This window comes from Rutilus rutilus, assembly GCF_951802725.1.
Source record: "Rutilus rutilus genome assembly, chromosome: 11".
Lineage (NCBI taxonomy): Eukaryota > Metazoa > Chordata > Actinopteri > Cypriniformes > Leuciscidae > Rutilus > Rutilus rutilus.
Window position 1 is genome coordinate 25,987,431 of NC_140216.1, and position 24,623 is coordinate 26,012,053.

General features: G+C 37.8%; 1 protein-coding gene and 1 long non-coding RNA gene across 2 annotated transcripts; both read right to left on the bottom strand.

Moving 5' to 3' along the window:
* Nucleotides 1-18: 18 nt before the first annotated feature.
* On the bottom strand, nucleotides 19-15,260 carry clic1 (chloride intracellular channel 1). Its single transcript, XM_084423718.1, has 6 exons — nucleotides 14,886-15,260; nucleotides 7,322-7,431; nucleotides 6,844-6,969; nucleotides 6,607-6,713; nucleotides 1,564-1,745; nucleotides 19-1,481 (listed from the first exon to the last, which is right to left on the bottom strand). Exons 1-6 carry the CDS (start codon nucleotides 14,922-14,924, stop codon nucleotides 1,320-1,322), a joined length of 726 nt encoding a protein of 241 aa, XP_084279844.1. The 5' UTR covers nucleotides 14,925-15,260; the 3' UTR covers nucleotides 19-1,319.
* Nucleotides 15,261-22,885: 7,625 nt separating this feature from the next.
* On the bottom strand, nucleotides 22,886-23,479 carry LOC311299937. The gene is made up of 3 exons (XR_014629216.1): nucleotides 23,372-23,479; nucleotides 23,094-23,287; nucleotides 22,886-23,000 (listed from the first exon to the last, which is right to left on the bottom strand). It is a non-coding gene; the product is annotated as an uncharacterized lncRNA (long non-coding RNA).
* Between the last annotated feature and the right edge of the window lie 1,144 nt (nucleotides 23,480-24,623).

The following is a 24,623-nucleotide window of genomic DNA, read 5'->3' on the forward strand; positions in this document are numbered from 1 at the left end:
TTAAACACTAAAAAGGCACCCATTTATACCCCACTTTATTAGGTGCACCTGTTAATTAATGCAAATATCTAATCAACCAATCACATCACAATTCAATGCCTTTAGGCATGTAGACATGGTCAAGATGATCTGCTGAAGTTCAAACTGAGCATCAGAATGGGGAAGAAAGGTGATTTAAGTGATTAAATAAAATAAAATAAATAAAATCAAGCTGAAAGAAAGGCAACAGTAGCTCAAATAACCATTTGTTACAACTGAAGTATGCAGAAGAGCATCTCTGAACCTTGAAGCAGATGGGCTACAGCATTCCACTCCTGTCAGCTAAGAACAGGAAACTGAGGCTACAATTCACACAGGCTCACCAAAATTAGACAATAGAAGATTGGAAAAACATTGTCTGGTCTGACGAGTCTCGATTTCTGCTGTCAAAGATGGTAGGGGCAGAATTTGGAGTAAACAACAAGAAAGCATGGATCCATCCTGCCTTGTAACAAAATACTAGCAAGGTGTACCTAATAAAGTGGTCGGTGAGTGTAGATACCTTTTGTATTTCCTTGAAATATAAACAAATCCATGCCCACAAACTTTTTGCTTGCTGCCGTTAATGGTTTTCTCTTGTAGAAAGCAACAAACCTGCATACACTTCACAGAGTGTTTTCAGTGTGGAAATTGACAGTGATATTTGAATGGAAGCATATTCTAGTGCAGTGCTTCTCAAACCATTGAACATTTTGGATGTTTCCCTCACAACCAATTCAAGTCTTGCAGTCTTTACTAATGAGCTGATGAGTTGAATCAGTTGTTTTAGGTGAGAGAGACATACAAAATGTGCAGTGGTGGGGAGTCTCAGGGACAGGTTTGAGAAGCACTGTTCTAGTGACTCCGATTTGCACATACAACTACAAGATAAGACTGTTGTCATCAATCTATGTAAGAGCAGTTTGGATAACTTGGAAACCAGTTTATGAAATGCATGCGACTCAAAAAGATGTAAGTGAAAAGCTCTCATGTTACATAATCCAGATAATGACAGCGAGAGGGAGGGACAGGGGAATGGGGCAATGAGGCAACAATATCCTGTTTGTAACTGCCACTTGTCCACACAACATGAAAAAAACTGAAGAAGAACCACTATTGAAAGGAACTTGACCTCTGCAGTTCAGGTGCTTTTAAAAAATATGAACTATAAGACCACATTTAGTTTAAAAGTGAGACCTCAGAACCCTACTGGTGCAAACAACCTTAGGAGCTTGAGACATAAAGGAAACATTTGAAACACTAGGATAATCTGGAAAGAGAATGCGTGTGTGTGTGTCCTTCTATTTGAGCGCCTTCACAACAGAGGAGTAGGCCACGTGTATCTCCTCATCACTGGGGCAAGTGGAAGAAAATTCCTCTCTGGCATACGCTGCATCCAGGTATCGCCACAGAGATGTCAGAGAGCGAGGGATGGAGAAACCTCGAAACTTCTGACACACAACCTAAAGGAAGGAAAAGAGAAGCTAAGCATTTGATTCTGAAACTCTTTTGTTTAAGGATCAGTCCGTTGAGTGTCTGTCTCACTTTGACGATGTGTAGCTTGGGCAGCAGGTTGCAGTCAGCCAGAGTGAACTCCTGACCATCCAGGAAGGGGCGGGTGGAGGAAGTGACATCATCAGCACTGTTCTCATCTATCTCATCCGGTAGAGGAGAGCTCAGATAGTCATCCAACTTCTTCAGGGCCTTCAGTAAACCCTTCTCCAGATCTGCACAAAGAAACTTCATTTAAAAACAATTTCCTTTTCTGCGTTGATGGATTTCCTATTGAAAGGGGGCTTTTGTCGCACTTTAAATAGCTAATACACACAAAAGCTTATAAAACCATCATTTTCTATGTGTCATTGCTAGTCAGATACAGGTGCTATTTGGTATCCACAGTGACTTGTTCACACCAGCACACAAGTTTGACCCGAATTTTACATGCGATTTGTCTGTTTAGACCAAAGCGGAAAATGCTATTTTAGTCTCTGACAGTAGGTAGCGCTTGTAGAAAAAGCAGAAATACAGCAGAAAACAGAGGGATAATTTGACTAATATACACTATTTGCATTTTTTCTTTGTTTTTAAAGTTTGTCTCAGTATTTGATTTGCTATGATTGATATTTGTATAATTTCCTTTATGTGTTCATTGGTCATAACGTTGCAATAAAACGTTGCATTTCTGACAACTGGTTGTCACAGAAGAAACTAAATCAGACAGCTATTACATTTTTTTCTCTCTCGCTATGATGTTTATCAAACAAGTACAAGAGTATAGAGAAAGAGAGTTGGGTCTGGATACTTCCTCTGCTATTCACTGTCACTGAAATAGTCTGTTTGTGAGCATCACCAAGTTGATTCTTATTGGTTGGCCAGTTTTTTTTGCAGTACGATGGAAATGAGATTAGAACATTGCTGCATTGCTGGCGTGTTAATGTTTGTATTGGTCTGAACATAACCTGTTGTTCATTCAAATTCAAATTGTTATCTCATCAAATTTTTGCACCAAACATTCTTCTTGGTGTGAACAGGCCTGGTTTCAGCGACAAGAAATTTGTCCACATTAAACACAGAAAATGGGGCATGATGAAACACAATCAATCTCAAAACTCAGCCAATTGAACCATTTCTCTCTGCTTGCGTGCTCTATTACACTCACTCACTACAACTGAAGAATGCACGAGCGTAAAACTAAAAAGTCAAGTCACCTTCATTTATATAGCGCTTTTAACAACATAGATTGTTTCAAAGCATCTTTACAGTGATAATAGGAAATGACAGTAACAGAGGCTTTTACTTTTATGGCTTTACAGCAGCTCTAGAATAAAGTTATTGTCCAGCTAAAGTTATTTTTGATTGACTGATTCACTTCAGTTGCAAAGATCATTAGTTATTAACTTAGATAACACGACACCGTTCTAACAGAAAACCCTCAATGCTCTCCGGCCACCCATCCGCACAAAACAGTGCCTGGTGGCTCGAGAACGCAAACCTTGAAATAGATTCCAAGGTGCAAGCCTTAAAAAAAAAAAAAAGGTTATCTCTGTGCAAACCTCAAAAATGCAAACCCGCGAAAACGCTGACGGAGTGCACATGCACATCATGTGTTTAATCTATAGGTGTAAGCATTTGAATATATATGTGTGCAGGCGTGTAGTCCTTCTTTACAAACCAAACCTCAACAGACTAATTGTCTGGCCTTAAAACATTTTAATAAAGAATTATTTATCACTTCTGCGTGAAACGGAATTATCCCGACAACGTTATCTGTACAGTGGTAAAGGGAAGGGAAGGAGGCCTTCAAAGGGGAGAGACTAGTTGACACTTCAGGACTGCGTTGTTGTCGGGTTCAGGCGCAGGTCCTTCATCAGATCTGGACACGGCCTGGATCTGGCGGTCGGACTGCGGTAAACCTCGGGATAAACAAAAAGACTAATATTAGCGTAGATGCCATCCTTCTTATGATGTAACAAGTACATCAGGATTTATGGGAAGTGTTCCCGGTTCTGGCTGACCTAATCTATGCAGCCTAACATTGAATTATAGAAGTGATAATGATAAGTGATAATGTGTTATGTGTATGCTAGGTCAAAGAGATGTGTTTTTAGTCTAGATTTGAACTGATGGAGTGTGTCTGCTTCCCAGACAATGTTAGGAAGACTGTTCCAAAGTTTTGGTGCTAAATAGGGAAATGATCTACCACTAGCAGTCGATTTTGATATTAGATATTATCAACTGGCCGGAATTTAGAGATCGCAATAGACGTGAAGGACTATAATGCATTAAGAGCTCGCTCAAGTACTGGGGAGCTAAACCATTTAGTGCTTTGTAAGTAATCAGCAATTTTTTTAAATGTATACGATGTTTAATAGGGAGCCAATGCAGTGTTGTCAGAACCGGGCTGATATGTTTGTCAGCTGTAGATTGTTTATTAAGCGTGCAGGGCAACCACCCATAATAGCATAACAATAATCTAGCCTTGATGTCATGAACCCATGAACTAATTGTTCCGCATTTGTCATTGAGAGCATATGACGTAATTTAGATATATTTTTAAGATGGAAAAATGCGGTTTTACAGATACTAGACATGTGACTTTTTCAAAGAGCACACCCAGGTTCCTAACTGACGATGAAGACTTGACAGAGCAGCCATCAAGTGTTAGACAGTATTCTAGATTATTACGTGAGTAGGTTTTTTGTCCAATAATTAGAATCTCTGTTTTTTCAGAATTAAGTAGTAGGAAATTACTAGTCATCCAATTTTTTATATCAACTATGCATTCCGTTAATTTTGTGAATTGGTAAGTTTCGTCAGGGAGTGAAGAAATATAGAGCTGAGTATCATCAGAAAACTGCTAAACTAATACCATGCTTCCTAATGATATCTCCTAAGGGTAGCATGTACAGAATGAACAACAAAGGCCCTAGCACTGAGCCTTGAGGTACGCCATACTGAACTTTTGATCAATAAGGCATCTCTTCATTTACTGCTACAAACTGATAATGGTCAGATAAGTATGATTTAAACCATGCTAATGCAATTCCACTAATGCCAACATAATTTTCGAGTCTATTTAAAAGAATGTTGTGGTCAGTAGTCTCAAATGCAGCACTAAGATCGAGTAACACTAATAGAGAGATTACAACCACGATCGGATGATAAGAGCAAATCATTTGTGACTCTAATGAGAGCTGTCTCAGTACTATGGTACTAAATCCTGACTGAAAATCTTTGCAGATACCATTTCTTTCTAAAAAGGAACATAGTTGTGATGATACTGCCTTTTCTAGTATCTTTGACAGAAAAGATAGATTTTTAACAAGCGGTTTAATCATAGCCAGCTTAAACGTTTTTGGTATGTATCCTAATGATAAAGATGAATTAATGATATTAAGAAGAGGATCTATGACCTCTGGAAGCATCTCCACACATACCACACTTTAAAATAAACCTTTAATTGTCAGTTTAGTAGTCCATATGTAATAAACAATACAATTTATTTGTGGTGCTTCTAATTAAGTGCTAAAAAAACATGTGACAAAATATGCACTAATCTCTGGACCAATAAAATGTGCAACACTTTACATTTTACAACCAAATTTTATGTAATATCTAATTACTTTAATTTACACTGTAAACTTTTCCTCGACATTGCACAATTTCGGTGGCAAGCGAGTTCCTGAACATGATGAATAATGGGATACGCTTAGCCTCAAATACAGCTCCGACAAAGTATTAGAGATACTGTGAATTTAATGTGGATTAAGGGCACTGAGCTTTGGCATTTTTTCCAACCTAGGACAGCAATTACTTCCTGTTGTCTGCACCAAAACTGCAAGTGTGGGTATTGGGACGGGCCCAAAATGTAGCCGCTCATCATGGTTATTATACCTTTTATCCCATGTCACTTAGAATGATGTGGTGTTAAGGGGAGGAACATTCTCATTCTAGAAAGCAATTTACTGGATCTAAATTTTTACATGCCAATGAGCAGGAGATGAAATAATCAATATTTTTTTAATATATTTTCCTAAAAGAGAAGATTGTAGTTGCACATAAAAAGTCTACACGGCCATTAAACAGATTATTTGTGATGTAAAAATGAAGATAAATAATTTCTGCACTTTTGCACATTTAATATAAAATTTACAACTTATGTAATGCCACCGAAAAGTGACACGTTTCAGAGAAAAAAGATAAAAACAAATACTTAAAATAACCTAACTGCACAAGTGTGCATACCCTTTTATAAATTGCCATGTGGCTGTTTTCTGAATTAACTAATCATCAAGCTCATACAAAATAGTACACACCTGTCTGTTGCCTCCTACATGTGACAAGCCCTTTCTGAATAAAAAACATCCAGGCCCGACTAAACTTTACAAAAACATATATCCATTCTCCCAAAACCATGTGGAAAAATGTGTTATGGTCTGATAAGACCAAGACTGTCCTTTCTGACTAAAATGTCACTTTGGTTTTTAGTGGCACTGCATAGGTTGTAATTTTTACATTAAAGATGCAAAGGTTCAGATTTTTTTGCATTTAAAAATGTTTTAATATGGGTGTGTCCATCGGTCAACTGTACACCCATTTGAGGTCCTGGAGTTTCTTCTAATGAATGTTTGATTAGGGAGAAACACAAAAAAATAGGCTGAATCCGGAATCGTCCCTAAACCCTCAATCACTAGTCCACTAATACAGTTCACTTAATGGAGTGAATGAAACAAGAGAGTGAATTCAGACATCGGCTGTACACTCCTTATTGTGGTGCAGAACGTGGGACAGAATGAGTGCACTCGATAACGTCCACTATGGTTTCGGACACCATATCAAATGGCTGTCCCCTCAAATAATGGCCCATTTGAGGGTATGGGGGTGATTTCAGAGCACAGTCTGTTCACAGTCTGTAGTGTAAATCTGTAATCCAGGAACATTGGATTTGGATTAAGTTTGACAGACAAAATTAAACAATACTGTCTGTTTACAGCTGGTCAGTCCGTTGTGAATCTCACAACTGAACCTTAATACTGGGCATATTTTTAATAAATGAATAAAAACAAACAGAAGCATTCTTGCACTCACTTTCATTCATCTGAGGATTTGAATTCTTAATGTAGGCTGAAAACTTTGAGAACACATCAAGGCCTGCAGTGTTAGATTCAGGATTGCAAGCTGCCAGCCGTGGGTATCTGTGTCGTAGAGAGGGATGAAGAAGAGGAGGACAGTTAGTAAACATAATGAGACAGAATACAAATACAAGCACAGTGATACATGGAGCCACAGAATGAAGGGAAATAAAGCATGCATTAATGAAGTTACTTAGGAGGGCAGAGGGTTTCCTCCAGGAACTCTTCTATCTTGTTGGTGTCCGTCTTCACCTCTGTACCGTACAGCAGAAAAGGGGGCTGAGCACCAGGGGCCAGATCTTTAAGAATGTCTGGCTTCCTAGTCACAAAACAGAGAAATAGGAATAGCACTACTTTTGAAAAACGCTGTATGCATTCTGTGGCAATTTTCTGCATGGATAGAATACACGGATGACCTATTTGATTAGCCAAAAGCACACTGCTCTAATCCCACAATACAATGCACTTGACCTTACATTTCCAGCGTGAATGCAAATCTCTTTTTTTATTGGAACAACAATTTTAATTTCTGGAATACTGTGACAACAATGTAGCATACTACTGGGTTGAAACAGCAATATGCTAAGGTTTCCCTGCATACTTGAAATGATAACTTTATTTAACTGCTTCAGGTTTGTGAATGTCTGCTTGAGTTGCACAGAATCACCAACCTCTTCATGTCAACAGTAGTCACATTAAAGGTCACGCCTTTCAGCCACAGGACCATGAAGAGCCGCTGAGAGAATGGGCAGTTCCCGATACTCTGACCATCACTTCCTGCCTACACACATATGCAAATACAGATAATTACTACAGGTTTCTAAAAGATTGTGTAGCCCCAAATTATAATCCCAATAATTATACACATAATCCCAAAAAGTACTTTGTTTTTAAACCGCTGTACAGTTTCACTGTATTGTACAGCACCATGGCAAGGAATAAATATTGTAACCAAATTATGAATGTGAGTTTGAATGAGTCAGAATAATTAGTACTTAATTATTTATGTCAATCTTTCTGTGTGAAAGCAAGTTAGCCTAATTATTCTGTGTGCACATGGATACTCAGCATATTAGAGTATATGTTTTGGCTAATCAACTGCATTGATATACATTATTATAAATTATTACACGGCTCACTGGAATACTTGATTCTGACTGGTCAGTCATAACATTCCAAGGTGTTATTCCCTGAATGACAACCATTCTCAATAGCATGCTGAACATCATACAACCCATCAGGGTTTCTGCTCTTGCTTGTTTCATTCAAATGCAGCAGCTGCCATCTTGTGTCTCTGTTATATTTATCGATTCTCTTAACAATGAAATCGGAGGACTTCAGTATTACTAGTGCTGTGATATTGTTGCTGTGTTCATCTTTTTGCCAGGACGATTGTTTTGTACACGGTAATGGATTATAATATAATAAACAGGAAAGATTTAACTCTTTCCTCACCAGCGTTTTTTTTTTTTTAAGTTGCTTGCCAGCATTTTTGATCGTTTTCACAAAAATGTTATGGCCCCCAGAATATTTTGTTGTATAAATATCTGAATATGCAATATATCAAAAGAAAGAACAGAGCCTCTGCTTTAAACAAACAAACAAAAAAAACAAAAAAAAAGTTTTATTCTCATTTAAAGCATTCTTTTTTGTATAAAAAATTTGGGTAAGTTTAATAAAAAAATTAGCAAAAAGCTGAGAAAATTGCATTTTTATCAAGTCATAGCTCCCCCTACCGTATAACAGTGAAAACACGGAAAGCTAGAAATTTAAGTCAATGCCAGGGAAGCGTTAAAAACAGTTTAAAAGTAATTCAATATAAATTGTCCCCATAATTATTAATGTGGTGAGCCTCTGCTTTAAACAAACAAACAAACAAACAAACAAACAAACAAACAAACAAACAAACAAACAAACAAACAAACAAACAAACAAAAAGTTTTATTCTCATTTAAAGCATTCTTTTTTGTATAAAAAATTTGGGTAAGTTTAATAAAAAAATAAAAAAATGAGCAAAAAGCTGAGAAAATAGCATTTTTATCAAGTCATAGCTCCCCCTACCGTATAACAGTGAAAACACGGAAAGCTAGAAATTTAAAGCTAGAAATTTAAGTCAATGCCAGGGAAGCGTTATAAACAGTTTAAAAGTAATTAAATATATATTGTCCCCATAATTATTAATGTGGTGAAAGGAAATGTAATATGTGGAATGACTCACTTTATCCCATAAAAGTTTGTTTAGTTGTCTTGTTCTGTCATCTTGGCTAAAAGCTGCTTGCTAGTTTCCTTTGCGGAAGCTTTGCACTTTGTGAGCTAATAAAAAATTTCAACAAAAATCTATATTTTGTGTCCAATTATTTACATATGTGAGAAGTAGCTGTTTAAGTGGGATAATAAATATGCAAAATACATCCCTTGAGGACGATACAAGATGATTCAAGGTGATCAGTCTTCTATCACCCTCTCAGAATTTATTCTGCTATAACAGCTGGCGGGATGTACATTATCCCTTACTTGATGCCTGCAACATATTCCAAAAAAGTTGAGACTTAGGATGATTAAGATTTAGGACAATTTAGAATTTATAAGAATCTGACTTTAGGAGTTGAAATAACAAGGTGATATGAAACGTGGTAGCTGAACAAAATCAGGGTTACAGGATTCGTTTCAAGTAGACCAAGTCCAATCAGGTTTTGTTGGTACCATGGTGCTACCATTTAGGCTATCCTTGTACATACTGGTTTTCCAGTGTTTCAGAAAAGATCTCCGTCCACACTACATGACCGAAAACCATTCACGCACACTGGGCATGAAGTTTTGCAGATTGTTGCTGATTGCTCTAATAATAGCTTGCCTCTTGTGCATGTAGGCAGCTGCAGTATTATAATGCAGAGTTAACTGCACAATGGCTGCTAAAAAGGACAACAAAGTCAGCAAAGCTTGCAGTTTCATGTCCATGTTATTGTTTACAGTTGTCAAGGCTGGTCTTGTTGTGTTCTGGTAGCATAATGGTCATATGATAGGAGCGTGACGAATCAGGGAAGGATACGCAATGATCCAGAAGGCCCAATCAGGGAGCAAATGTGGGCAGCCAAGTCTTCATTTTCAAAACTCTCCGTTTATGGTCCATCTACAGTAAAACACAATCCTGGAGTTTTCAAACTAAAACGTGGTCTGCAGCGTTTCCAAAAATCTCAGTTTTCGAGAGTCGAAAACTCCGGACTAGTCAAGTCACCTTTATTTATATAGCGCTTTTAACAATATAGTTTGTGTCAAAGCAGCTTTACAGTCATAATAGGAAATTACAGTAACAGAGATTGTTTTGGCTTTACAGCACCTTTAGAATTAAGTTATTGTCCAGCTAAAGTTAGTTTTGATTGATTAATTTACTTCCGTTGCAAAGATTATTAGTTATTAACTTAGGGGCCGCTAACACAACACCGTTCTAACAGAAAACACTCAACGCGCTCTGGCCCGCTCATCTGCACAAAACAGTGCCTGGTGGCTCAAGAACGCATACCCTGAATTAGTTTTCAAGGTGCAAGCTTTGATTTTTTTTGAAAAAAAGGTTATCTCTGCGCAAACCCTTAAAAACGCAAACCCTAAAAAACGCTGACGGCGTGGACATGCGCATCACGTGTTTAGTCTATATATATTCGCATTTTAATATATATATGTGTGTGCAGGCGTGTAGTCCTTCTTTACAAACCAACCCTTAACAAACTACTTGTCTGGCCTTAAAAATGTTTCATAAAGAATTATTTATCGATTCTGCATAGCCACGTGAACCGGAATTATCCCAACAACGTTTTATCTGTACAGACTAGTGTGGAAGCCAGGCGTAACCGTAGCAAATGTTGTGTTTTAAAATGAAAATGCACTAGTGTAATCGTAGCATTAGTTTAAACCAGACCTGCTCAGAGAAAGAAGTACCTAGAAGTGTCATGAACAGTTTAACTCGATGAACCCTCCCTCTGCACTTTGGAAACAGTGGGCTTTACACGCAATTGTGACGCCACATTTGCTGCCATCCAGACACGTCTTTTCCAGGGACGTCCCTGCATTTTTCCAGCAGGACACATACTGCCCAGATTACAAGTGCATTTCTAGATAACAACAGAGTGCAGGTATTAGATTGGCCTGCCTGCAGTCCTAACCTGTGTCCATCTGATAATATGCATTATAGAGTTGCACAATTATGGATAAATTGAATCGATTCAAACTGAGATCATGATTCTCCCATGATTGTCAACACACAACTAAACAAAATAACATTTAATTTACTAGAGGATCTGACAAAATGTTAACTTCTGCAGTCTATTTAAAATTATTTATTATTTCTGAATTAATCATTAAAAAAAAAAACTGTTTCTTGTTTCATGTTCTTGATACTTGTTTCATTACTGGATGAATCAGCATTTTTGAACAAATCTCTTGATTGAATGATTCAATGACAAATACATTTTTAACAGTCCCTTGTCCCCACGCTGTGGCGTTACGATATAATTGGCACAATCTTTATTTGAAGCTTCAAGTTACTTTCAAAAGGTGATTTGCTCTATTTTGATTGCTTACGTTGACATCAGTGTTTATATCCAAACTATAAACTTTTATCCTAGTACTTCTATGATAATATGAATAATTGTAACACAAAAATAGCGATAGGCCTACTGTGTGGTTGAAAAGACTGTTTGTGAAGTTGTTTCATACCTATGACGACTGCTTTCTTTGGGCCAGCGGCAGTGCAAACTCAGATCTGAATGTTCTGGTGTAATTTTGTCAAAAGCTTAATAGACACAGGTGAATCGTTATCATTTAGGAATGAGATTGCATGGTTGTTTGAATAGAGATCTTTTAACAATTAATCGTTCAGCTCTAATGCATTATGAAGTGTAAAATAAGGCAATGAAGGCCCTGTACAATTACACAGTTGAAGAACTGCATAATGGATGAATTGGGGGAAATTCCAATGGCCAAACTGTCTTTAATGTCCAAATGCTAAGTGTTCTCAGAAAAAAAATTATGTTACACAGAGGTAAATGCTAGACTGTCCAATCTTTTTTTGAGGCTTGTTGTAATTATCAGATTTTACATGAGTGTATATTTTCAAAAAATCAATTCAGGAACACTTAATCAAATAATGTCTTGTTATAATGCTTTTATAACAGTGGCCTAAAGAGCTTTGCAGGTAAACCTCACTCTCCTGGCCTCAAGAGGCGCATACGCAACTGATGCTAAAAGCTGCGGTCTTTATCGTCCTTGCTAGCGCACCCACTTCCCATGCCATAAACGTTGGTTTGAATCCCACTCTGAGTGGTGTGAGGGGTTACATTGGTGTTGTGACCCAGGAGGGAGTGAGGTTTAGATGGGTGAGTGTAAAGAAGGCCAGCTAGTAAAGAGCTGTGCAGGTAAACCTCACTCACCTGGGTAGGGTTGCACCAGCTGTTTGTAAGTTCTTTCTTAAATTGGAACGTAAAGTCCACACTAGATGCTTAGTAACTACTAGCTAGTTTGTAACTAACTCTTTACTTTATTCCGTTGCACCATTTGTTCTTAAGGTAGAACGTAGCTAGTAGGTTGTAAGCTCTCCATAAAGTGGTGAGCCATAGTCGAATAATATGACGTTTACCTTCAGTGATCCAATAGCAGCCTTCAAATACGTGAGCAGAAGCTGCTGAAATGCCGTGAATTTTAGTTTATTCTTCATTCTAACTTCTTTTGCCTTTAGTTTCCATTAAATACAATATTACTTAATCATGAATGACATAATAAGTGTTTTATATACAACCCTATTTCCAGAAATGTTGGGACATTTTGTAAAATGCAATAAAATTCACAATCTGTGATTTGTTAATTCTCTTGAATCTTTTTTTAACTGAGAAAAGTACAAATAATAGTTTTCTAATGTTTTCACTGACCAACATAATTGTATTTTGTAAATATAAACAAATTTTGATATTGATGGCTGCAACACACTACAAATAACACTACAGTGAAAAGATTATAAACTAGGTTAGATTATCCAACTAGGTGAGGGTATCCTGTTTGGGTGAAAAAGGAGATTCTCAACCTTTGCAAGCAAAGATGGGTCATGGCTCACCACTTTGTGCCAAATTTCATGAGAAAATTGTCAAACAATTCAAAAATCACATTTCTCAATGCAAGATTGCAAAGAATTGATGTCTTTCACCATCTACCTACCACATATAATATTCTGAAAAGATTCAGGGAATCCAGAGAAATCTCAGTCTGTGTAGACCTCTGATGAATGTGCGTGACCTTTGAGCCCTCAGACGGCATTGCATGAGAAACCATCATGCTACTCTGTTGAATACAGCCACATGTGCTCAGGAGTACTTTAGAAAACCATTTTCACTTAACACAGTCTGACGCTGCATCAAGAAATGCCACTTGAATCTCTGTTACGCAAGGAGAAAGCTATACATCAGTTCTATGCGGATATGCTGGTGAGTTCTCTGGGCTTGAGCTTATCTGAGATGGTCTATAAGACAGTGGAAATGTGCACTCTGGTCAGATGAGTCTATGTTTCAGCTTGTTTTGGGGAAAAACAGACATTGAGTTCTCAGTCCCAAAGACGAAAGCGACCAACCGGACTTTCATCAGCGACAGGTGCAAGAGCAAACATCTGTCCTAGTATTGGGGTGCATCAGTGCAAGCGGTATGGGTAACTTGCATTTGTGTGAAGGTATAACTGACATGGAGGCATATATTTTGATTGAGACATAAACTGTCATAAAGACGACATCTTTCCTGGGAAGCAAGACAATGCCAGGCCTCATTCTACACATGCTAAAACTGAGTGGTTTCTAGACACTCTGCACCATAAAAGGGATGTGCCTGTCTACCTGCCTGCAGTCCAGACTCCAGATCTGTCTTATATTGAAAATGTATGTATGACCCATCATGAAAAGGAGAATAACGGTCAGGCAACGATGACCGTTGAGCAGCTGTCTTGTATCAGACAAGATTGGGCAAATATTCCACTTGCAAAACTGCAACAATTAGTATACTTAATTCCCTAATGATTAAAAAGTGTAATTAAAAAGAAAGGTGATGTGAAACAGTGGTAAGCATGCCTCCGTACCAACTTTTGTGGAGTGTGTTGCAGTCGTCAACTTTTTACAAAATAAAATTAAGTTGGTCAGTGAAAACATTGGAAATATTTTCTTTGTACATTTGTCAGTTAAATAAAGGTTCAAGAGAACAATGATTTTTTAGCATTTTACAAAATGTCCCAACTATTCTGGAAATGGGGTTGTAATTAACATTCAGAGAAACTGTATTTGAAACGAAATAAATAAGGACCAATAAATAAACACTGATACAAAAAAAACAAAAAAAAAACATAAGAAATTACATATTGATTATTTGACATGCACAACAGAGGCCCCAGGCCCTAAGAGGCGCACTAGCGACTGAGAGGTTGTGGTCTTTAGCGTCCTTGTTAGCGTGCCCGCCTCCCATGCCGGAAATTCAGTTCGGATCCCAATTGAGCAGTGAAAGTACACTTTCAATATATTGAAAGTACACTTTCAATTATATATTCACAGGGTGAATATAATTTACTTTTTTATATTATTGTCATTTTGCATACATATATAGTTATACATGAAATGTTGTTTGGGCCTAGTTCTACTAGGTCTTTTTTATTTGATAACAAAGCACAATGTAATAACAGCATAATGTAATAAATATTACATTATTAATGTAATGAAATGTTCAGTTTGTAATAATCATTTTAAAATAATGGTTTTCCTTTCCTCCAGTAGAGTTCAAGGGGGAATTGAAGTTGTGCTGGTGTGCTGGATATTTTATGTTGTTTTTTCCTTTAAATTATCACCCATCTACTAGAAGTAATTTACAATAATATTATTACTAGAAATAAAATCAAAATGATTACTAATAGTAGTAGTAATACTAATAAATGCATGAATATTTAAATCTGGTGCATTTCATAGGTAGGATTAAGATTAAAGTAATGTCACTGTTTGCTATGTCTTAAATATGACAATGTTTTTACTGATTTCATAATGTAATACATTTCTCATAATGTAAACCCCGTTATTAAATTATGAGTTCAAGATTTTATTATGTTTAGAGCCAATTACATTATAAATATTTGAATACATTATAGAACGTTTATTACATTGTGCTGTAAGTTGCTAAAATTGCATTAGTTCCAAGTGAAACCATGAAATGGCCGGGTAAACTCACCTTCACAAAGAGCTCAACCTCAGGTTTCTCCTCACTCATGCTGGAGTCCAAACAAGTCCCCTAGCAAAGGCCAAATAACTACAGCGAGCGTATAGTTTAATAAATGAATGTGTTCTATTCCTGTCGCCCTTTTTCGAGTTCACTTCCGCTGTGCCTTGGCCAATTTGAAATTGTAAGCAACTTTTCCGCTTTGAGGTACGAATATGATAGCGGGTGAAATTTTTGACCAAAGCCCAAACAAAGTTCACCAAAAAGTGTCTAATTTCCGTGTGACTTATAAACGATTTACTGTTCTTGTTTAGTATCGAAATCAATAACGCCTACAGCAAGATCAGCCACACTTCCTCTCTCCCTCTCTCTCTCTCTCTCTCGTTTCCTGATTTTGGCAAGCTTTGAATTTCCTCTAACTTGTAACCGTATTATGTTGGAGGTGATCTACAACATTCGCGCACAAATGGACGCACATTTACACCAAATCAGTCACTTGATCAATACACGTGCTGTCCGTCGTCAATTGTGTATTGCATATTTAATAATAGCCTATATTTACTATTCAAAATACATAAAAAAATAAATAAAAAAACTTAATTTGAATGACTATCTATTTAGAGCAAATTATATACTCATTAGGTAGGCTACTATAGTAACAATTTTGCATAGGTAGTATTTAGGTTATAGCTAAATATGAACATTCTTTTAAGTGTTTAAAGGGGAAGTGTGACTTTTACAGCGTGCCTTCTGACACCTAGTGGTAGATAACTGAAACATGAATTTTGAACAAGTTATATTATCTAACAAGTATATATTGTAACTATTTAGATATAAGTTTAGCATGTGCGGGATGATGGTGATGCATCAGCCAATGTGTTATTATTGGAAATAAATAAACATTTGCTAATTCAATTGTTATAGCAGAAAATGTCAAATATTAAATATTAAAAAACAGATCTGTAGTAACACTCTGAATGCAAATGTAATGATTTCACTCAACTTACCTAGGCCTATAGGATTTAATGAAAGCGAAGATGTCTGAAATGTACAGTACACCTATTCATAAAAAAAAAGAAAGAAAAAAAAAAGAATAAAAACCCCATCAATTGCAATAAGTATAACATTTAAAAAACAATAACAATAGTAACAACATGCCACTTCTGGGGGTCTGATTTTATCTTTTTATTTCAAAATAAAAACTATAAATTTTACTCCACAAAAAACAAACATTAATATGTCCGCATATCTCTCATTAACAAATAGAAAGAGAGAGAGAGACAAGATGATTGGTTAGCCTACCAGTAACATGAAAGTTGATACTAGGAAGTTTAATTTTATTGTAGTTAAAGTCCAATTCATCCAATAAATCAAGTGATGAATAAAAAAAAAAACAACACTTTTGCTGCAACTCATAAATCACTGTATTCACCTTACCTTTATTTGTAAACGTAAGGATGTTGCATGTGTGTGGTCACAACAACAATTATAGCTGCGAGCAGTGATTACGGGCCCAAGCCGGTGGCACCGCAACCCCGGTGCCTTTAGTTACCTAAAGGCACCGGGGTGGCGGTGCCGCCGGCTTTGGCCCGTAATCGCTGCTCGCAGCTATATATATATATATATATATATATATATATATATATATATATATAAAAGACAGAAAATATTACTTGTCTTACCTTATTCTGATTTTATGATACACTCAAAATATTCCACAACATTGATTAACGTTTATTAACCCGTTGATTATACACTCAAAATATTCCACAACATTGATTAACGTTTATTAACCCGTTGATTAACCGGTGGTAAAATATTCTCACCATCACATACCTAGTATATTTTTATATAGATATAATAGGCCTACCTGATTTTGAACACAAGAGGGCAGTATAGCACTATGAATGACATGATGTATTTATAAAAAATAAAAATAATTTTTTTTTATTATAATTATAATTAAATAAACAATTATTAAATTGAAAAAAAAGAATAAAATGGGTTTAGTTGTGATATTTGTATAATTTTATATAGAAATAAATGGTGTATAATTACATTTTTAGAAGATATGAGGCTTTTAGTGTTTCCTTTTTTGACATTATTTTAATCCCTCACCATAGCAAAACCGTTTGAGATATGTATTATCCGTTCACAATTTAGCATCTTTCATGTGTTTTCATCAAATTGAAAAGGTTTGGTGGGAATAAAATAAACCACTTAAGAGGAGTGGGTAAAAATTCAGAGGCTGATTTTGCAAAGAAATCCACATTCAAACCAAAATATCTGACTTCCTGTTGGTTGGAGCTAATGTAAACTAGAAAGTTGTCCGGCTCGATGAGACCAATATACGTACTGATTTTTTTAAACTGTAGGTAAAACTAACCCCGCCACTTTTGTCAAAAGCATTTTGAAAGTGACACACTTCCTGCTGCCAGTTGGTGGCGCTATAACTTTGACTCACAATAGTTGCATCCATCTGATCGGCCTCTTACCACGAACACACTGCTGAAGTTTCATCAAGATCAGTTAATGTATGCAGTAGTTATAACACTTTGTGTTTCTCTTTTCTCACCATAAATTCGTTTCATTGCCACGGCCAAACCGTTCGAGATATCAAAAATCCGTCCGCAATTTAGCATCCTCAATGTCTTGACTTCATGCTGACCGAGTTTGGAGGCGATTGGATGAATTCTCTAGGATCAGTACATCAAATTCCACAGCATGCGTTTTTCAAACAACCCATAATAGCCGACTTCCTGTTGGGCGGAGCTAATAACTTAGAGTGTGGAAGTTGTTACATTAAGGGCCCCAAAAGCCCCTGAAACTTTGAAAAACAAAGATTAAATGGAATAGACAAACGTCTATTTGAAGCGTTGCCACGGCAACTAAAATATCAATAATCCTTTCACAGGTCTACATCTGCCATGTGTCTACATTATACACATAAAGTTTGAAGCAAATCGGGTAAAAATAAGAGAGTGATTTCAAAGCATTTTGAAAGTGACAAACTTCCTGCTGCCAGTTGGTGGCGCTATAACTTTGACTCACAATAGTCACATCCATGTGATCGGCCTCTTACAACGAACACACTGCTGAAGTTCAATAGGGTCTGGCTGCAGACTTACGGGGCGAGTGGAGCTCCACTCAATAGCGGAAATATGTCACCTCCACTGCGCCGGAGCGCATATATAAACGATTGTTATAAATGTATAAATGACCTAATCTTCACGCAAAATATCGAAGCGGTATACTAAGCTTTTACGTATTATGTCTTTTTAAAATATAATATTATATATTTAATATTATTTAATAATATTATAGTAAAAATAATTTCAGAATTTTCTATTTAAAGCAAAATAACATGTACAAATCAACCAATGTAAAATAATGAAGAATAATTTCCACAAATTAAGTTTTAATTGTTTTTATGTAAAAATAAATTAAATTATTTTGACAACACACAATAACTGCACATACTTTAAAAATGTTGTTTATATTAAAATTTAAAATATGAAATAATAATTAATCCGAATTTTGTATTTACAGCAAAATAACATCAACCACAGTAAAATAATGAAGAATAATTTCCAGTTAATTTTATTGTTTTTTTAAAGAAAAGGTAAACATATATATTGACAACACACTTGAACTACAAAAAAGTGAGAAATTGTTACATCAGACACATTGCGCGCGCACACACACACACACTTCACTCTTCAAGACCTCCATCGTCCAAAAAACAATCCCAGCTACAGTAGCCAGGTTTGTCATCTGAGGAGTAAAACCCCACAAGCACTCCCCGTTGTCCATTTCCCTGGTAGCCAGACCCACAGTCTTTGTAAAGCTGGCTGCATTGTAGACGGCTGCATCTAGAGATGGTGTACGGCTTTCTGTAGCTTTGCCGGTGTCTCTTTGAAAGTCTTTCCCAATTCACTACACCTGTTCAATATCAAAATGACAATGACAGTCACACAATTCAGACAATAAATTAACAAATCTTTAACTGTAAAAAGTTTCAAGTTAGGCAAATGGAAGAGAGTGAGATTAACCTAGCCTAATTGTTTAGACAAAAAACAAGATGGGGCAACTACACTTATTGAACTCACTATCAAGCCATCTGAAGTGTGCCTCCTGCTGAAAATGCTCCTGGCTGACAATGTTGTTAAATGTCTGGCATGCCAGAGCCAGCCTCAGGATTGCAGAGCAGCCGTCTTCTAGAACTACGAAGACAAGGATCCTCTGGAGAATGTCATCGGGCAACTGTAGATTTGAAACATGATTTAATATGGAGTCATTGCAAGCCATTTCATCAACATTAAAGTGAATATGAACACATGCCTGCAAAATGTCAGTGGCCACTGCACCATCCTGTGAAACCCTTTTGATCTTTGCTGGGAGTGTAGGTACCTTCAAAAAGTAAAACAGAAAAACAGATCATTTAAGAAACAGCTGCACATTTATACATGCTACTTTCACTACTTTTTACTGAAATATTACCAAAGTGCTGTGTCTCCTTTTCCTAGGGACACGAAAGACAGGCAGCAGACTCCCATCCCCCATCTTCTTGCCTTCCTCTGTAAAATGTGCAAATCTTCGACCATGTCTGTAATTGACATTGACCAAATATGTTCATCATGCTTTCCCACTTTGACAGTAGTATCTAGTAATGTACTACTTTTCATTTCACAAACCATACCCCTCAATTTCAAGGTTCTCCAGCAAAACCTTGCACCACCAACTCCTCAGATATGGCATGTCAGACTGAAGATAAGAACAGTTGTAATGTAATTCACCACAATTAACATTAAACATCTTTGTCAACACCAAGACTGCACTTACGGTGGTGAAATCAAATGCTGCCTCCATAGTTATGTACCAGGTATACTGTAAAGGCAGAAAGGCTGTTATGTTGCCATGCCATTTGTATGAGCATAAATTCACCAAGATGAATAAAAATGGACAATGGATGTTGTGTGGACATCACTAAACATCCTGAAAATGAGCTTGGCAACTCACCATAACCATAAATAATCCACAGTCGATCCCAAAATGTTGTAGGGGTAGCCCCTGTTTGAAGAAAGAACACCCATTATGAAGAATTTACAATGACTATCAACCTTATACAATGTTCTTGTGCATTTTCATTGCAAATGATTATTACCTCAACATCCAGGCCTGACTGTTCTTCCCATGGCCCAGGCATGAGCTTTTGTGCAACAGCCCTGATAAAAATCAAGACAGTGTTACGAAGAATACTTACAATTTAAATACACACCGTACAATTCAGCTGGGGAACACAAACCGTTTCAGAAATGCAGAATAAAATTAAGAAATTGGTTGAACATGAAATGCCAACAATGCTTACATCCTCTGAACGTGAGGTACTATAACTATAAAGTTTGTGCAAGCAGCCTTGACAAGTCAAAGGAACGCGACTGCCGAGAGTACATGTATATAAACGTGGGCAAGTCAGAAGAACACGACTGCCAAAATTGTAGTTGCATTAATGTGGGCAAGTCAGGGGAACGTGACTGCCGAAATATATCATCGTGTTGTAACCTCAATATGTCTCGGTAGGGCTTGTAGCCAAAGCCTTGTTCCCACTGTGCAAACAGCGAATCGAGGAACAGTATTCCTCTTTTGAGTGGCATCATCACCTATGAGAATTGTCTTGGCAATGAGTAAACCTTTCATGTGTAATATTCCAATAAGCGTTGTAAAAAGAAATCTTCATATGCTGCTTTTCCACATCAACAGCATAGCTTGACAAACTTTCTTTGAAAGCATGCATTACTTACACATAGCAAAAAATGGCCTTGTGTCCACAGCGGGAATATAAGTGCATCTTTCTCGGTGGAGTCGACCTTAAAAGAAAGCAAGGTATGCTGTTAATTCAAATCAGTTTAATTATTGCTGTTAACCCTCTACAATGCGAGCAAATCACTCGCATATGCAAGTAAATTTCACTCTGGGCGAATATTAGAAAATAGAAAATTTAAAATCTAAATTACTAGCCAATGACGATTCTATTGCCAAGGTGTGCGTAGAGGGTTGACTGTACAAATGGGTAGGTACTTACAGGAAGACTGCCTAGAGGGTCACAACTCAAGGGTGGGAGCCATGTTGGGGGGATGTGGAGGTCCATAATAAAGACATTTTTCCCCTACAGAAAGACAACTGACTTTGTTGTACTGCACAGAGCTCACATAGGTCCCTCTAAAATATACGTTTATAAATATATAAATATACGTTTATACATGTGTATACGGTACCTGTAACTCGACTATCTCCTTAACAAGCCTCAGACAAGCATTTCCCACCTGTTCATATGATTTAATGTTTTTTACTGTATTTACAATACAATAATTAAAACATATCGAGTACTTTAACATTCCAACAAAGTCTTTCACTCACCACTGAGTCCATTTCCCTGTTTAGACCTAAAGATAACAGGTTCTCCCTGGTCAAACATGTAGGGCCATCCTTAACCAGAATTTCATTGGCAGGCCTACCCTCATCCAGAACATAGCTGACCTACAAGTAAGACAAATTAAAAGTAGCATTACATAATAATAATAATAATAATAATAATAATAATACAATCAACAATATCATTCAATGGAAGAATAAGAAGAAATTAAATTCTGTCAAATAAGCTATGCATTTATGTACCAGCTGTTCCTGGAGGGGATGATCTCCTCCAGCTGCCCACATTGTTCTGCAGGACCTGAGGTTGCTGATGGCAGTAAGTGTTGCACAATGCTGCCCACAATGGTGCGAAGGGCCAATATCTACAAGAAAAATGAAACAGTTAGTCTTATTAGTGCTAATATACATTAATCTCACTGCATTTGATCTGAAAGTAGCATTCACCTATCCCCAACATTAAACTCTTCCCAGTTAGTAGGCATTAGTTATTTCAACTCATATTCATAGTGCTCACTTTGTGTTGGTGCTTCATCAGTGGGTGGTTGTGCAGCTATGCTTTCAGTTGACCTCGGCTCGGCTGGAGTGAGTTGAGATCCTTAAGGTTTTGAGTACAGCAACATTTGATGTTATGAACCAATTAAATGACAGTTTTAAATTAAGTTTTTAACTTTTAGACAAAACAAACAATTACGTCACATGGGTCAAGATTAATCACATGACTGACTTTGTATGATGATTAATGTTAAAGCAATTTACTTGTTGCTGAAGATGCCTGAGCCACCACAGTTGTGCTTCGTCGTTTTGATGCATCACCTATGACAGCTTGTCCCAAAGTAGACAAGGTGATGGTGTTTAGAAGTTCAAGCCGACATCCAGAATTTAACTGCCTTTCCAGAAGTGCTCTATTTGTGGAGGTGTTATGATGATGGATAACACTTCTCATAAGAAATGCATGGGTTGATGGAGTCATGTTATTGAAGAAGTAGTTGCTTTCACACATTTTGGCAAAGAACTGCTCAGCAACTTGGCTATTCAACCACCCTTTCAGCTCAGGGACAAGTTGGATCCTGCGTAGTATGTCCTTTGGATCTGTGGCATTTTGCTCATGGAAGCGGTCATATAAGACATAGTGCTCAGATGATCCAGTGACCGGATGAGCATTATCCTCCCCACAGTGCACACTTTCATGTAGCCATGGCAGTGATACCAGCAATTTTCCATCCCTGGCAGCCTTCACATTCTCTTCTGTGGGCTCAGACAGTCTGCCCTCAAAAGGCTGGAAAGGCAGTGAATGAGGAACCCGCAAATTGGTGTGTGTCGCCAAACCTCTTGCGAAATCATAAACACAGACATTTGGAAAGTGCTTCCAGGAGAGTAACAGGTCTGCAAAGTCCCTGGGACTTTCAGCGCGTAGATTAAATTTGATGCTGTATACAATGCCATGTGGGCAAAGTATTACAGACCATCCACCTAAAATTAAAGATTCAAAAGATTGTAAAGTGTGTAACTTACAACAACTTAATACCATAGTTTACAGAGCGACACAAACTTACCAGATGCACCCCATATGCTTTGGAAGACCTTGTCATATGTTTGTTTGCTCTTCATGTTCTCCTTCAGTCTTGTTATGAGATCAAGGCGGGAGCCCTTGGTGTCGATGTTGCAGGCTTTGCACAATTTTCTCACAACTCCAACCTGGTAATATTTATGACAAACTGTAAACAGAACATTTACTGGACACTTTCTTACCCTTCAAACCCAGAGAGCTTCATCACATGGCAACATCACCTTTTGTTTTGCCAACTCATCAATCAGATGGTCCTCAGTAACACTGCTCAGCTGTGCTTCAGTTGAAGAGGGGCATGTTCTCACTTTTTTGAACTCTGTGTTAAGAACAGTGCCACTTCGACGCGTTTCACTCCCAATCCAGGGTGCCCAGTGTTCGTAGCTTGGACTGACAGTGAAAGGGTTGTTTGCACTGCCTACAAAATGTGATGCATTATTTTTAATCCACATTGTGTTTACAATGTAGAATCTGATGAAATTTAGTAATCACCATAACTCACTTTGGAAAAAACCACGACTTATCGTCGCAAGATGAACAGAATTCCAAAAACTCTCAATGTCATGTTCACCGTTGAAGTCATCAGGGGGTGCTTTGAGGTCACTGACTGTAATGAATCACACCATTAGGCAAAAGCAACACTTCTGCACTGTAAACACACAAAATAATCACAATATCACTTACCTGCCAGCTTGAAAACCCCTTTCCTGTGTAAATCCATGACTACCACAGGTGGGTAAAATCATCCAGGGTTACGAATGTAACCCTAGTTCCCCGAAGGGACGGTTGCTGCGTGTAATCGCAGTGGGAACGCCTCCAGCGTAGTGCTTCTGAAGCATGAATGAAATCAGTCAATGGAGAGAATGAGCGTCACGGCGAGTGACGTCATCGACCAGGAAACTATAAAGCACCCCAGAATCACAAGCACGCCAGCTTCTGATGTTACTGAAGCAAGCGAACCAAGGGGGGCCGGGAGTATGGCAGGACACGCAGCATCCGTCCCTTCGGGGAACTAGGGTTACATACGTAACCCGGGACGTTCCCCTTCAGGGACTACCGCTGCGTGTAATAGCAGTGGGAACGCAATACCCACGTCCCCATACGAACAAGTCCCCGTCATGTGTTATTTTCTAGACACAAGCCGACGAGAGAACCTGAGCCCCGGGAGTGGAGCTAAAATCAAGAGAATAAAATCTGAGAAAAGTGTGCGGTGAAGACCAGCCTGCCGCATCACAAACGTCTTGAAGAGAAGCCCCTGAAAGAAGAGCTTTAGAGGCAGCCATGCTCCTAGTAGAATGGGCCCGTACAGCCAACGGCGAAGGCTGACCGGCCGAAACATAAGCAAGTGAGATGGCCTTGACCACCCACTTGCTCATCCTTTGCTTAGATGCAGGACACCCCTTGTTAGGTGACCCGAAACAGACAAACAATTGTTCCGATTTCCTCCACAGGGCAGCTCTGTGGACATAAGCATCTAAAGCCCTAATGGGGCACAGCAAATTAAGTTTCTCCTGGTCTGACGTCAAAAAAGGCGGAGGACAGAAAGCCTGCAGTACTATAGGACTAACAGAAGTAGTTGGTACCTTAGGGACATACCCTGGTCTCGGATGGAGAAAGGCCTTAGCCATACCAGGAGCAAATTCCATGCACGAGGGAGCCACCGAAAGTGCTTGAATATCTCCTATTCTTTTTAGAGATGAAATAGCGAGAAGAAGGATAGTCTTAAGAGTAAGAAACTTTTCCGAAACTTCCTC

Bases quoted from the DNA above. Each gene is read 5' to 3' on its own strand.
- clic1 (XM_084423718.1), bottom strand. From the start codon at position 14,924: ATGAGTGAGGAGAAACCTGAGGTTGAGCTCTTTGTGAAG. The intron at 6,970-7,321 runs GTTGGTGATTCT...TTTTGTGACTAG, and splicing joins ACTACTGTTGACATGAAGAG to GAAGCCAGACATTCTTAAAG. The intron at 6,714-6,843 runs GTAACTTCATTA...TCTACGACACAG, and splicing joins GAAACCCTCTGCCCTCCTAA to ATACCCACGGCTGGCAGCTT.